At 43.8% G+C, this 16,257-nt stretch overlaps 1 protein-coding gene across 1 annotated transcript in view; it reads left to right on the plus strand.

Annotated features, from left to right (window-relative positions):
- The window catches only part of LOC129710992 (cadherin-6-like), a 205,733-nt gene that overhangs the window by 101,500 nt on the left and 87,976 nt on the right, over window positions 1-16,257 (plus strand). The window contains exons 3-4 of the mRNA XM_055658329.1: window positions 1,159-1,453; window positions 12,426-12,545. Of these exons, the coding sequence (XP_055514304.1) occupies window positions 1,159-1,453; window positions 12,426-12,545 (415 nt within the window). The remainder of the gene's footprint in view (window positions 1-1,158; window positions 1,454-12,425; window positions 12,546-16,257) is intronic.

A 16,257-nucleotide genomic window follows, 5' to 3' on the forward strand; every position in this document is an offset into this window, starting at 1 on the left:
ACCCTTTCCATCTTAATGGCATCTTTCCTGTAGAAAAGTGATCGACAATGAACACAATACTCTAAATGCGACCTAACCAGTGTCTTGTATAACTGAAACATGTCCCAACTTTATACTTAGTTCCCTGACTACTGAAGGCCAATGTGCCAAATAGCCTTCTTCACCATCAGTTATGTCATTTCAGGGAGCTACAGTATGTACTTGTGCCCTTGGGTCTCTCTGCTCTACAACACTGCCCAGGGCCCTACTAGTCACTGTGAAGGTCCTGCCCTGGTTTGACTTCCGAATATGCAACACCTTGCTCTTATCTGCAGTAAACCTCATTAACCATTTATCAGCCCACCTGCCCGGCTGATCAAGATCCTGCTGTAATTCTTAATAACCATCTTCACTCTCTACGATACCACCTATTTAGTATTCATCTGCAAACATACAAATCATGCCTTGTACATTATCATCCATTAGATCAATTATATAGATGATGACAAACTTAAATGGCCCCAGCGCTCATCACTGGGCACCACTAGTCACAGGCCTGCAGTCTGATGGTGTTATAAAAACTGAAAATGCAGAAAACGTTCAGCACGTCAGGTAGCTCTGATGAAAGGTCCTGGAATTAAAGTGTTCATTATTTCTCTTTCCACAGATGCTGCCAGACCTGCTGACTATTTTCAGCATCTTCTGTTTTTATTTCAGATTTTCAGCAGTAGTAGGGTTTCCTTTTTCTCCCACAAATATGACTGCATGCGACCGATATTCAGTTTCTAACCTTATGGCTATATGAATGATTGGAAAATTGTTTAACCTCTGCTCACAATTTAAATATGAAACACTCTTTAATTGGCCATATATGTCGTAGAGTAGGATGTGATTTAGAAGAACAGTGGGTGACAATATGTTTAAGAGAAAGCTAGATAACTACAAAAGAGATAAAGAAATAGGTGTTGCTACTGTGATTGCAGAGAGGCTCATTTGGAAAATTAATGCAAACATGGACCTCCTTGATCTCATGGTCAGTTTCTATGTTTGGAAATAAATTATGACATGATCTGTAGTCATTCACTGTATGATGTTTATTATCTCCTGAATCCTTGCTGATATCCTACAATCTCGTTTCCCTTCAAGATTTGTAAATGCTGTTCTCTCTTCTTTCCCCAGCTACACTCTGATGTTGATAAGGGAGATGGCACGCTTAAATATATTTTGTCCGGAGACGGGGCTGGTACAGTTTTCAGTATTGACGAGAACACTGGGGACATTCATGCCTTAAAGAAAATGGACCGGGAGGAAAGGTCTTTTTATGCATTACGAGCCCAAGCCATTGAAAGACGGACTGGCAGGCCTGTGGAACCAGAATCTGAGTTTATTATTAAGATCCATGATATCAATGACAATGAACCAAAGTTTTCAAAGGAAACCTATTTGGCCACTGTTCCGGAAATGTCTGATGTCGGTAAGTTAAAGGAGGTGGGACATCTTGATAAAGAGAAAATCCAATCAGTAAAGATTAAATTCAACTTTTTCCATTGTGTCATCTTTTTGTATCTGCTTACACTTTCATTTTGCTTTGAGCAAGGTTAGAGATGTATGTCATGATGGTTAGAGGTGTATGTCATGATGGTTTCATTTTCATTTCTATGGATGCCATTGTCAACAGATTAGCTGGCACAATAATTCATGATGTGGACCATAGCATAATTGGCATGCACTTGATTGCACTGGGATGTTTTATCATGTCTGCTTTCTTGTTAGCAGCCCCATATTCCCTGGTCCATTCTCAAATGGTTCAAAGTGGATCAGATCTTTCAGTAAGGTTGAAAGCTGTCATTTTCATTCTTGTCTGCCCTTGTGGAATGCAGCTTGTTCTGTGGAGACATTGAGGAACTGATTGCTTCTAACAGTAAAAATGTTTTTCTCTTTGGTCTGAGAATATTAGCACTGACAAATGGAGTAAGTTCTGACATCAATGATTGGATATCTGTCATTACCAGGCTGAGGTGCAATAAAGTTCCTTATATTCTACCCTTAATGATACTTCACCACAACTCAACTAGGATAGTAGTGTAAAACTTTGGTTTCTCATTGCAATTTGCTTCTAATTATTCAGCTGCACCTACCATGGGACAAATCCAAATCCATCTCAATAACAGTGGATAAAAGGAAAGACTTGCAAATATGTAGTAGGAAGGAACTGCAGATGCTGGTTTAAACCGAAGATGAACACAAAAAGCTGGTATAACTCAGCATGTCAGTCAGTATCTCTGGACAAAAGGAACAGGTGACATTTTGGGTCAAGACCCTTGTTCAGACTGAGAGTCAGGGGAAATGGAAACGAGAGATATAGACAGTGATCTAGAAAGATATAGAACAAATGAATGAAAGATATGTAAAAATAATGTAGGCTCTTTCACAACCTCAGCATATCCCAATCAATGATGTAAATCTGAATTCTAGTCTGCATGGTAATGTGTAGCATGTAATTGCTAATTCAGAAGCTCAAATAATGATATGCAGACTTGAGAAGAGGAGCAGGAATAGGTTCAAGCACTCCATTCAATAAGATTGTGATTATCTGATTTTGATCTCAATCTCACTTTCCACCCCAATCCCCATAATCCTTGAATATTGTCGAAAATTCTCTTCATCTCAGCAGTGTATATATCCGATCACCAGTTTTCTAGGAATCAGAGTTCCAATGATTCACCACCCTTTGTCCTCTTTATTGCCACCTTAAATGGGCGGAGACAACCACTAATTCTTCTAAACTCCATTGAGTGAAGGCCAAGCCCACTCAGCCTCTTCTTCTTGAAGCAATCCCCTTAATTCCAGGAATCGCTAAATTCCTTGAACTGCCTTCAATGCAAGCAAATCCCTTGATCCCATAAAGCGACTGAAACTAAATGTAGTCCACCATGTGGCCTTATCAGTGCCCAGTAAAGTATAAAGCAAGCTCCAATTAGAACTGGCCAAGACCCTAGGGATAATCCTGAGTTTTTCTAAAGCCCAGTGGAATGGGATCATTTACTTTCTACAAAAGTTGTCATCTGAAAGGCAGCTCCCTTGACATTGTTGCTTTCCCTCACTATTCTACTGAAACATTGAGAAATTAGTGCTCACGTTTCGGGGCAATGTGGCAGAGTGGAGACGTCTTATCACTGAAACATAGCTGGGGCGAGAAGAGACTTGTTTCACATCACTCTGGGATGAACTGAAAATGATCACCCAAGGGGGCTAGTGGAATCAAGGGATAAATTTTGCAAAACTTTTTAGATTCTGGTGTAGTTCCTGAGGATTGGAGGGTAGCTAATGTATCCCCACTTTTTAAGAAGGGAGGGAGAGAGAAAATGGGGAATTACAGTCCAGTTAGTCTAACATCGGTGGTGGGGAAACTGCTAGAGTCAGTTATTAAAGATGGGATAGCAGCACATTTGAAAAGTGGTGAAATCATTGAACAAAGTCAGCATGGATTTATGAAAGGTAAATCATGTCTGACGAATCTTATAGAATTTTTTGAGGAAGTAACTAGTAGAGTGGATAAGGGAGAACCAGTGGATGTGTTATATCTAGACTTTCAGAAGGCTTTCGACAAGGTCTCACATCAGAGATTAGTATACAAACTTAAAGCACATGGTATTGGGGGTTCAGTATTGATGTGGATAGAGAACTGGCTGGCAGACAGGAAGCAAAGAGTAGGAGTAAACGGGTCCTTTTCACAATGGCAGGCAGTGACTAGTGGGGTAACGAAAGGCTCAGTGCTGGGACCCCAGCTATTTACAATATATATTAATGATTTGGACAAGGGAATTGAATGCAACATCTCCAAGTTTGCGGATGACACGAAGCTGGGGGGCGCTGTTAGCTGTGAGGAGGATGCTAGGAGGCTGCAAGGTGACTTCGATAGGCTGGGTGAGTGGGCAAATGCATGGCAGATGCAGTACAATGTGGATAAATGTGAGGATATCCACTTTGGTGGCAAAAACAGGAAAGTAGACTATTATCTGAATGGTGGCCGATTAGGAAAAGGGGAGTTGCAACGAGACCTGGGTGTCATGGTACATCAGTCATTGAAAGTAGGCATGCAGGTGCAGCAGGCAGTGAAGAAAGCGAATAGTATGTTAGCATTCATAGCAAAAGAATTTGAGTATAGGAGCAGGGAGGTTCTACTGCTGTTGTACAGGGTCTTGGTGAGACCACATCTGGAGTATTGCATACAGTTTTGGTCTCCTAATCCGAGGAAAGACATTCTTGCCATAGAGGGAGTACAGAGAACGTTCACCAGACTGATTCCTGGGATGTCAGGACTTTCATATGAAGAAAGACTGGATAGACTCGGCTTGTACTCGCTAGAATTTAGAAGATTGAGGGGTGGTCTTATAGAAACTTACAAAATTCTTAAGGGGTTGGACAGATGCAGGAAGATTGTTCCCGATGTTGGGGAAGTCCAGAACAAGGGGTCACAGTTTACGGATAAATGGGAAATTTTTTAGGACCGAGATGAGAAAAAAAAATTTCACACAGAGTGTTGAATCTCTGGAATACTCTGCCACAGAAGGTAGTAGAGGCCAGTTCATTGGCTATATTTAAGAGGGAGTTAGATGTGGCCCTTGTGGCTAAAGGGATCAGGGGGTATGGAGAGAAGGCAGGTACAGGATAATGAGTTGGATGATCAGCCATGATCATATTGAATGGCTGTGCAGGCTCGAAGGGCCGAATGGCCTACTCCTGCACCCATTTTCTATGTTTCTATGATATGGGGAGAAGGCAGACACAGGTTATTGATTGAGGACGATCAGCCATGATCACAATGAATGGCGCTGCTGGCTCGAAGGGCCAAATGGTCTCCTACTGCACCTGTTTTCTATGTTTCTATGACTGGAGACCTTTACTAAGTTATTAGACAGTCATTGATCAAATATAACTCTGCATAATATTGAGATCTGACCAATTCTGTTCAGTTAGAAAGAATGCTTTATGGAGAACGGACTGACTGCTACATGCTGAAAATCTGGGTTTATTTTGTGTAAGGCATTGGGGGTTCAGTATTGATGTGGATAGAGAACTGGCTGGCAAACAGGAAGCAAAGAGTAGGAGTAAACGGGTCCTTTTCACAATGGCAGGCAGTGACTAGTGGGGTACCCCAAGGCTCAGTACTGGGACCCCAGCTATTTACAATATATATTAATGATCTGGATGAGGGAATTGAAGGCAATATCTCCAAGTTTGCAGATGACACTAAGCTGGGGGGCAGTGTTAGCTGTGAGGAGGATGCTAGGAGACTGCAGGGTGACTTGGATAGGCTGGGTGAGTGGGCAAATGTTTGGCAGATGCAGTATAATGTGGATAAATGTGAGGTTATCCATTTTGGTGGCAAAAACAGGAAAGCAGACTATTATCTAAATGGTGGCCGATTGGGAAAGGGGGAGATGCAGCGAGACCTGGGTGTCATGGTACACCAGTCATTGAAGGTAGGCATGCAGGTGCAGCAGGCAGTAAAGAAAGCGAATGGTATGTTAGCTTTCATTGCAAAAGGATTTGAGTATAGGAGCAGAGAGGTTCTACTGCAGTTGTACAGGGTCTTCGTGAGACCACACCTGGAGTATTGCGTACAGTTTTGGTCTCCAAATCTGAGGAAGGACATTATTGCCATAGAGGGAGTGCAGAGACGGTTCACCAGACTGATTCCTGGGATGTCAGGACTGTCTTATGAAGAAAGACTGGATAGACTTGGTTTATACTCTCTAGAATTTAGAAGATTGAGAGGGGATCTTATAGAAACTTACAAAATTCTTAAGGGGTTGGACAGGCTAGATGCAGGAAGATTGTTCCCGATGTTAGGGAAGTCCAGGACAAGGGGTCACAGCTTAAGGATAAAGGGGAAATCTTTTAAAACCGAGATGAGAAGAACTTTTTTCACGCAGAGAGTGGTGAATCTCTGGAACTCTCTGCCACAAAGGGTAGTTGAGGCCAGTTCATTGGCTATATTTAAGAGGGAGTTAGATGTGGCCCTTGTGGCTAAGGGGATCAGGGGGTATGGAGAGAAGGCAGGTACGGGATACTGAGTTGGATGATCAGCCATGATCATATTGAATGGCGGTGCAGGCTCGAAGGGCCGAATGGCCTACTCCTGCACCTAATTTCTATGTTTCTATGTTTCTATGTTTATGACACTGATAAAAAAAATTATGAACTCTTCATGTTGCCTTCCCCCCACTCATAGTGAAAAGCTAAAATATTTTGGTGGGTAGAAGGAAAATTCTTCTGCGGTCACTTGTGCTAAAAGCCATTAGCTATCGGGTTCGTTCCTCCCCATACATTTGGTGCGATTGATTTCTAACCATAATGGCATGATGGCATAAGTGGACCGTGGTCAGGAGATCATTGTAAGAAAGCTTTGGATAGAAGCATTGACCATTTACATGCAGAATACCACAAATGGATACAGAGGTGCCCATTGCTGAAATAAAAGGATGTGCTGGCGTAATTAATTTCATGCCAGTGAACATTTTGTTGTTTTGTAGCCACGTCCGAAAATGTTAGTGTAAGAAATCAAGCCTTATTTATTATTGATGTGTCTCTTCAGCAGCTTTGGCTTGAAGTGAGCTTAGTATTGGAGAGGAGAATATTTGCCAATGTTGCTTCGGGAGAAGAGAGGATTTCTGCCACAGACATAAGGGACCTCCCTCCAGTGGCCTAAAGCTCTGCTTCAGTCCATGCTAAGTGCACTCAATTATTATTATTAGAGTGCAATAATAAACAATGCAATCTATATTAGAAATAAACATTGTGATTATCATGGCACTAAATAAATGCCTGAGCTGTTAGTAATATTTCTTTATAGTAATAAAATCTAGTGTTTAAAGTAGGGCCCACATTTCTTAAATAACCAAAGTGGCTTTTGCAAAAAGGTTAGCCACTTATTTCACTCCTTCTGCAGTAATTTGTAATGTTTGGAAGTTTGCAACATTAGCACTGTTGAAATACTGGTACTGGAATGTGCCCTGTTGAAATACTGGTGTTGGAAGGTGCCCTGTTGAAATACTGGTGCTGGAAGGCATGAAATCAGTGTGGTAGCAGGCACAGCCATATTCATATACAAGGGAATGGGGAAGCTCAACTGAGTCATGACACTTGATGTCGGACTGGAAATGGTACAGAAAGCAAGATCTGACCTTTAGAGATCACCTTCACAACACCAGCTTGTCCCAAAGAGCTCTCCATTAAACTAAACCGACAATACTGTTGTGTTGCATTAAAATGCCTTCAAGCTGAAAAGTAATAACAGTCAAATAGGACATCATAGATGTTTTTTTAAGGGCAGAGCACTTGGGAAATCTTCTCTACTCTTCAAAATATGCTGTAGCATCTGTACCTGAGATGGTAAATGCAGTCTTGGTTTAATGTTTCATCTGAATGACTTGTCCAGCAGTGCAGCATGTCCTCTGCGCTGCACCGCGGATGTGCCGTTGAAGGACAAGAAGCCGAAGCAAAGAAGTGGAAGCCAAATAACCGAATGGAAACGATGTCGAAAAGCCAAATAACCGAAAGGGCTCGATGCCTAAAAGCCAACTCACCGAACGGATGCAACGCCAAAAAGCCAAATAACGGACATGACGCATCCCTCAGGACAGCCCTTCGCTCCCCCCGGGATCAGCACTGTCTGGCCACGGGCACCCTCCGCCTCATCTGCCCCATGCGGCCACACTGTGACTAGCTGTAGGTCGGCAGCGCACACACACGGGGCCGAAAACCTGGCCACGTCCCCATCAGCTGCAGCAGAGTTGGGGACAGTCTGGTGCCTCAGCCCACCCAGAGTCACTGACCGCGATGCACCACCACCAGCACACGACCCCCACACCAGAGTAGGGCTGTCCCGAGGGATGCGCTCCTTCGGCCGCTTACACCTTGAACCCTTTTGCTCAGAGTACCCAGTCACCCTCCAGCCCTGGGCGGTCTTGTGTGGGAAAGTGATCCCCACCATTCCGTCTCCTCCGGCCAGTGATGTGATGGATGCGGTGGGTCTGGACCAATTGCTGACATCCCAACCCCCAGCTACGTCATGTCCGTTATTTGGTTTTTCAGCGTTGCGTCCATTCAATGAGTTGGCTTTTAGGCGTTGCGCCCTTTCGGTTATTTGGCTTTTAGGCGTTCCGCCCATTCGGTTATTTGGCTTTTCAGCATCATACGCTTTTGGTTATTTGGCTTTTCGGTGTCTTTTTCGTTCAGTTATTTGGCTTCCACTTCTTCGCTTCGGCTTCTCGTCCTTCGATGCCAGGTCAGCGTACTGCGCTGCACTGGTGCCTTTAGCCTATGTATTTAAGCTCATTTCTCTTCTGAGGAGCATAACCCCACAAGTCTCTGACATGGTCTGCATCCTGCTGGGCCTTAGTTGAGAGTTACAGGGATACAAAGCAAGGGATTTAAAAGCCAAGTGAGAAAGAGTTTTTGTACCAGTTCTAAAGAAAGCTATCATGCTCTGGGAGAAAATTAGCAATTAATGCTGAGGTGGCACTTCCTTGAGCATCCATATCTGGTGTATCAGGAGGTGGTTTGTATTTTCTGCCTCTTCTTCTTTCGTGTGGCGTGCACAGTCTAAAGTTGTAGGACAACTTGTTCTATTTGATCTTCCGTTTGTGCACGTCGAGTTGATTGCATTAGTCTAAACAGGGCGGACCACGTGAAGGTTGCAATCTTCCACACCATTTTCTGCCTCCAAGCTCTGTGAATACTTTGAAACTTCGTACGGACCTCAAACCACATTCATCTGTGGATCAGTCAGATGGAAATGGAACCATTCCAAGGAAAGATTGAGCTATCAATACGCATTCTGGGCAAATGAAAGGCAAACAGAACATGCATAATCTCTGACCTGAGATGCAGAGAGGGACGTGAATCATCACAGCAAGCGTGTGAACGAGGATGGTTCAGTCAAATTGAATTGAGAGCAATTGCTGGAGCATGGTACACTGTTGATAAAGAACCTCTCTACAAGTGGAGCAGATCACAGATTGAAAAGCCTTGATAAGTTTGCTGTTGTCATTACGCATGAGCTCCCGCTGTTCAATGTGTCTGCCGTGTTTGATTTCTCTTCATGAAGCTAGATAGCTCATTTAGAATCTGAGCGCAGAATCTGCACCCAGATTCATTTTCTTTCTCAAAGAAGTCAATGAGAAGCAAAGCTAGCTATCATTTCCCAAGTGCCCGCTTTGTCTCTTTGCTAAAGATCTGTCACTTCCCTATGTGAGAATTCAAATTTTGTGGTAGCACAGTATAATTCCACAGAGCCCTAAAGACAGCTCCATCATTTGCTGTTGTTAAGGGCCTGTCCAATTTTGCGATTTTTTCGGTGACTGCTGAGCGTCAGTGACTGACGCCCGTAAAATGGTCAAGTTGCACGACATACACGCTGACGTATGCTGTCAAGAATAGGGTTATAGTTATTGAATACAGATGGGCTGTAAAATATTCTTCCTTCACTGCATGGATTTTAAACATTAATATAATGAAATGAATACAATAAAATCAATTGTGCAAATGAAAAGATGTCTGAATCGTACAGTTTGTTTATAGATGTATTGGTCCGCTTCCATATCTAATCAACGTCTCTATAACTTTTCACAGGGATGGATTCAGTGAGTGTAGACTGAACTCCTCTCTCCCCTCCACCCCCCTCTTACCCCCTTCTTCCCCCTCCCATTCCCCAACCCCCCCCCCCACACACTTTCCGTGATGCCCCCCCATTTGTGGACCCAGCCAGCGACCAGTGATCCCCCACACACTATCCCACACACGGCAGGAACAATTTATACAAATCTGTGCATGTTTGGAGTGCGGAAGGAAACCCAAACCCTAACCCTAACCCTAACCCTAACCCTAACTCTAACCCTAACCCTAACCCTAACCCTAACCCTAATTCTAACCCTAATTCTAACCCTAGCCCTTCCCAAAGTCTGCATTTATCCCATAGTCAATGTTACTAAAACAGATGATGTGGCCTTAGTGCAGTAATATATTAGTGGAATCTAGCTGTCACAGTCTGGGTCCACAATGGGGGGCGTCAGGGAGAGTGGGGTTGGAGAATCGGAGAAAGAAGGGAGAGGGGGAGAAGGGGATGTGTGGGGAAGGGGGGGGAGTAGAGAATGGGGAGAAGAGTGGAGAAGTGTGAAGGGAGAAAAGGGGGGGAAGAAGGGGGGAGAGGGTAGGGGAGAAGGGTAGTGGGGGGTGGAGAAGGAGGGATGGGGGTTTGATGGGGGTGGAGGGGAGAGGGGAGTTCAGTCTACACTCACTGAATCCATCCCTGTGAAAAGTTATAGAGACGGTGATTGGATCTGGAAGCGGACAATACAACTATAAATAAAACTGAACAACTCAGACATCTTTTCATTTGCACAATTGATTTTATTGCATTAATTTTAATATATTAATGTTAAATCCCCAACCCTAACCCTAACGCTAACCGGGCATCACCCACCGGACAGCATACATCACCGTGTGACAGGGCGCACGACATGATGAGACGCCCAAATGTCGCCCCAGGATTTTGAACATTCCAAAATCCTGGGACAACAGGGAGACACCACGCATCACCTACGTCTCACCGCGCATCACCTGCGTGTCACCACGCATCACTATATGCGTCACCACGTGTCACGCCCCGACCACGAAACGACAGCCTCTTTCCAGGCTGTCGCCGAAAATGACGCCCAAGTGGGACATGCCCTTTATGCATCCACTGGGTTTGGTGAGAGGACCGTGCTAACATTGTCTACATCTCTCTATAGAAGATATGGAAGGTTGGTTAAGAAGGTTCAACTGTTGGGTATAAATGTAGGAGTAGCAAGATGGATTTGACAGTGGCTGAATGGGAGAAGCCAGAGGGTAATGGTGGATGGCTGTTTGTCGGGTTGGAGGCAGGTGACTAGTGGGGTGCCTCAGGGATCTGTGTTGGGTCCTTTGTTGTTTGTCATGTACATCAATGATCTGGACGAAAGTGTGGTAAATTGGATTAGTAAGTATGCAGATGATACCAAGATAGGGGGTGTTGTGGATAATGAAGAGGATTTCCAAAGTCTACAGAGTGATTTAGGCCATTTGGAAGAATGGGCTGAAAGATGGCAGATGGAGTTTAATGCTGATAAATGTGAGGTGCTACACCTTGGCAGGACAAATCAAAATAGGACGTACATGGTAAATGGTAGGGAATTAAAGAATGCAGTTGAACAGAGGGATCTGGGAATAACCGTGCATAGTTCATTGAAGGTGGAATCTCATATATATAGGGTGGTAAAGAAAGCTTTTGGTATGCTAGCCTTTATAAATCAGAGCATTGAGTATAGAAGCTGGGATGTCATGTTAAAATTGTACAAGGCATTGGTGAGACCAAATCTGGAGTATGGTGTACAATTTTGGTCGACCAATTATAGGAAGGACGTCAACAAAATAGAGAGAGTACAGAGGAGATTTACTAGAATGTTGCCTGGGTTTCAACAACTAAGTTAGGTTGAATAAGTTAGGTCTTTATTCTCTGGAGCGCAGAAGGTTAAGGGGGGACTTGATAGAGGTCTTTAAAATGATGAAAGGGATAGACAGAGTTGATGTGGACAAGCTTTTCCCTTTGAGAATGGGGAAGATTCAAACAAGAGGACATGACTTCAGAATTAAGGGACAGAAGTTTAGGGGTAACATGAGGGGGAACTTCTTTACTCGGAGAGTGGTAGCGGTGTGGAATGAGCTTCCAGTGGAAGTGGTGGAGGCAGGTTCGTTGGTATAATTTAAAAATAAATTGGATAGGCATATCGATGAGAAGGGAATGGAGGGTTATGGTATGAGTGCAGGCAGGTGGGACTAAAGGAAAATAATTGTTCGGCACGGACTTGTAGGGCCGAGATGGCCTGTTTCCGTGCTGTAATTGTTATATGGTTATATGGTTATATGGTTAACCCTGAAGATACAGGGTGGCACTCGGGTTCACATAACATCTAACCTGTTCTTAATCTAAGCAGCAAAGTCTACTTTTGCCGTCGTAGCTACAACCCAGTAGAGTTTGGTCAAGAGAAATTGGTTCACAACTTTGGAAAATAAAGTTCTGATTTTCGAACAGCATGAAGTATTCGCGGATGCAATGTTCACTGACCAGACTCATGCCTTGCAATGCCTCCTTGTGGCTGAGTTAAATATTTGTGGCGGTGCAGCTATGAACACTGTGTGGAGGTCACTGTTGCAAGCTTCCGTAAATCAGGGACGGTGGGCAAAGCTAAAACGATTCTATAATCTCTAGCATTGGCCATGCTGCCCACTAAATTATGTAATTTTTCAAAAACAAAGTAAGCATTTGAAAATAAATAAATAAATAGTTTAGATTGATGTCAATGAAATGTTTTGGAATAAGATTACTGAACTGCATTATGATGTGTTTTGGTTTCTTACAGGTGCATCTGTAATTCAAGTTATTGCTACAGATGCTGATGATCCTACCTATGGATACAGTGCCAGGGTTGTGTACAGTATCTTACAAGGCCAGCCCTACTTTTCAGTCGAGTCAGACACAGGTCAGAGACTTTTCTTCATAAATTTGTTTCTTGAATTCACTTCTAAATAATTTAACTGCGGTTTCAAAACACATTGGTCCAAATATTTTGTTTCTATGCTGGTAATGGGAGAGTGTGCATTGGTTGTTATGCTAGAAAATCTTACAAACACAAAACCCAGTGCGTTCTAATTATAACCTGGGCATGTAATATAGTTTAAAGAATATTATTTTGAGTGCCTTAGTGAAGATGATTGTGCACGATTGCAGCAGGATCAGGATTGTGTGGCCTGGTGGGCGGAGGAATGGTTGATGGAATTTAATACAGAGAAGTGTGAAGTGTTGAATTTTGGGATGTTGATCAAGGGCAGGGCCTAAATGGTAGGCCTCAGGGTACAGGCACGGAAATCGCTATCAAAATATGGAGGGGTCTGGGGGACACAATTTCTTGACGGTCGCGCGCGCATGCGCACACTCACACACACGTGCGCGAGTCTTTGGAGGCTCAATCCAGCACTAAATGCTGCTCAACTCTGCCTGTCTCGTCAGGTTAACTTACAGCCCTGCCTGGACTGACGGGACACCAGCGCTGCTTCTCCACGCTGGCTGTAAACCTGGGCCATATTTCCCGCATGTCCAGGCAGGGCTGTAGGTTAACCTGGCGGGACAGGCAGAGTTGAGCTGGGTTTTGTGCTGCTTCTCTGCACTGGCTGTGGGCCTGGGGACACCCCTCCCATCTGACTCCCGACGTCTCTGGCCACCCCCGGGCGTGGGGGGGGCACTCGGGTGGGGACGGGACAGTGCCGGACAGTGCCGGAGAGCCGGGATCGATCCTGGCTGCGGATGAGGCGCAGGTCTGTACCACGTCTCCCTCCTCCAATCATCACAATGAATCATCATGTCCCGCCCCCATTGCCTGCTGACCGACGTTTCTCTCGTCCAATCGGCGCCCTCGATCAGCAGTCCCACCCTCACTGTCTCGCGGAAAGCGGAGATTTCACCGGGTTTTTAAACTCGGATTACAAAAAATGGGGGGGGGGGGGAATCGTCCCCCACCTCTCAAAACAGGGGGGACATGTCCCACCTGGCCCCCCTGGGATTTCTGCCCCTGATGTTGTAGACCAGAGGGATCTAGGAGTACAGGTGCATAGTTCATTGAAGGTCAAGTGGTAGGTAGATTAGGTGATCAAAAAGCCATTTGGCACTTTGGCCTTCATCAGTCAGAGTATTGAATATAGGAGTTGGGAGGTCATGTTGCAGTTGTATAAGACGTTGGTGAGACCACATTTATAATATTGTGTTCAGTTCTGGGCAGGATGTTATAGGAAAGATATTGTCAAGCTTGAAAGGGTTCAGAAAAGATTTATGAGGATGTTGCCAGGAATAGAGGGTGTGAGCTATAGGGAGAGGTTGAGTAGGCTGGATCTCTATTCCATGGAGCACAGAAGGATGAGGAGAGATCTTATAGAGGTATACAAAATCATGAGAGGAATAGATCGGGTAGATGCACAAAGTCTTTTGCCCAGAGTAGGGGAATCGAGGACCAGAGGAGGTGAAGGGGAAAAGATTTAATAGGAATCTGAGGGGTGACTTTTCACACAAAGGGTGATGGGTATATGGAACAAAAGTTGCCAGAGGAGGTAGTTGAGGTTGGGACTATCCCATTGTTTAAGAAACAGTTAGACAGGTACATGGATAGAACAGGTTTGGAGGGATATGGACCAAGCGTAGACAAGTAGGACTAATGTAGCTGGGACATCGTTGGGTGAATTGGGCCGAAGGGCCTGTTTCCACATTGTATCACTCTATGTCTCTAAGAGGCATAGTGTTGCAATTGCGATAGAAAAGCTGGTTTCTGGAAAAAAGGACTGGCTATCTTGATGATTAAAGTATCTGTTGTGAATTTAAGATAGATATATGAGCCATGTGAATGACAAATGGCTTCTGCACATATGTCCCTGCCTTCCTAGTGGATATATCACCTTCAATGTCACCTTTTACTTTGCGTGCCCTACATATTGAAATGTCAGAGCTCACAAGGGGTTGGTGTTCTTTGTGACCAGCATCATCTTTCAACTATTAAGATTGTTACATGCCTGAGGATAAAATATATATGAAGCGCTGTAGCACAAATCTGGAATGCCTCTCTTTGCTATTCTAATCTTTCATTAATTCCACAACTTCAGCTATTCCAATGCTAATAGGATTTTATGCACAAAATACATTGGATTAGTCTAAAATGGGCAGAGAAAATTGTACATTTACAGAACCATAATGTGATTGCTTAAGGTCATTTGCGTTGTATTTAGATGAGCTGCTTTATCAAGTGCAAGTTATGGAGTGATGAGCATTTTCCAGAATGTTGAAAACTGCATTTTCCATATGAGTGCTGATAACATTGTAAGATTCATTAATATTTACCAAAAAAAAACTTTAAAATATAGAGATGATAATTCAGCAACTTGGCCACATGATTAACTGTGCTTAAGACCAGAGTATCAATCCAATAAACCACATTAGACTGTTAGAATACAAGAAATAAAACCAAAAGCAGGCCATTTGGCCCCTCCTGCTTATGCTGATATTTATTAAGGTAGAATCATAGTTATATTGCATGGAAACAGGCCCTTTGGCTCAACTTGCCAATGCCGACCAACATGCCCCATCTACACTAGTCCTGCATTAGCCCATATCCCTCTAAACCTAGCCTATCCAAGTACCAGTCCAAATACTTTTTCAACATTGCGATAGTACCTGCCTCTGCTGCCTCCTCTGGCGGCGAGTTCCATACACCCGCCACCCTTTGTGTAAAAAAATTTCCCCTCAGGTTCCTCTTAAATCTTTCCCCCCCCTCCCTATCTTATACCTACAGTTTGTCCTCTTGTTCTCGATTACTCTACTCTGGGCAAGAGACTGTGAGTTTACCAGATCTATTTCTCTCATGAGTTTGTACATGAAGATCTCCCCGCATTCTCCTGCACTCCAAGGAATAAAGTCTTAGCCTGCTCAACCACTCCCTATAACTCAGGCCCTCAAGTCCTTGCAACATCCTCGTAAATCTTCTCTGCACCCTTTCCAGCTTGACAGCATCTTTCCTATAACACGGTGACCAAAACTGAACACAATACTCTAATTGTGGCCCAGATATTAATTGTAACAGCATAAACCACTTTGCAATCTACAGCACTTTAAGTCAGTACAAACTGCATTGCACATAACATTTTTCAAGCACTATAGCCATCATGACTTATCTTTACAAAATCCACTTCAATGCAGTGAAACATCCCAATCCAGTTCACGACAGTATTATCAAAGGCTGATGACAAACCATGAGAGTTTATCAAGGGGGTGACCACAAACCTGGCCTGAGAGGGCAACAATTTTTCACTGTACCTGGTACACATGATAATAAACTAAACTGAGCTAATAAGCTTCATAAGGGAGATGAGAAAGCTAGAGAAAGAAAGAAAATCAGGGACGGAATTCTAGAACCTACCCAAACCACCTACCTGTATAAGCAGCACTGTAATTGTACATTGATTTAAACTGTTGGTATGCAAGAGGCCAGAATTGAAGTAGCTCTAAGATCTCAGCAGGAACTTGTATGGCTGGATTACAGAGGTAGGGAGACACAATATTCTTCCCCAAATGATGTCCAACCATCTGCATCAATTGATTATATATTTGTCGTCCCAGCATAAACTGGTCTAATCTGCCTTCCTCCATGCATCAGC

This window comes from Leucoraja erinacea, chromosome 2 (assembly GCF_028641065.1).
Source record: "Leucoraja erinacea ecotype New England chromosome 2, Leri_hhj_1, whole genome shotgun sequence".
Lineage (NCBI taxonomy): Eukaryota > Metazoa > Chordata > Chondrichthyes > Rajiformes > Rajidae > Leucoraja > Leucoraja erinaceus.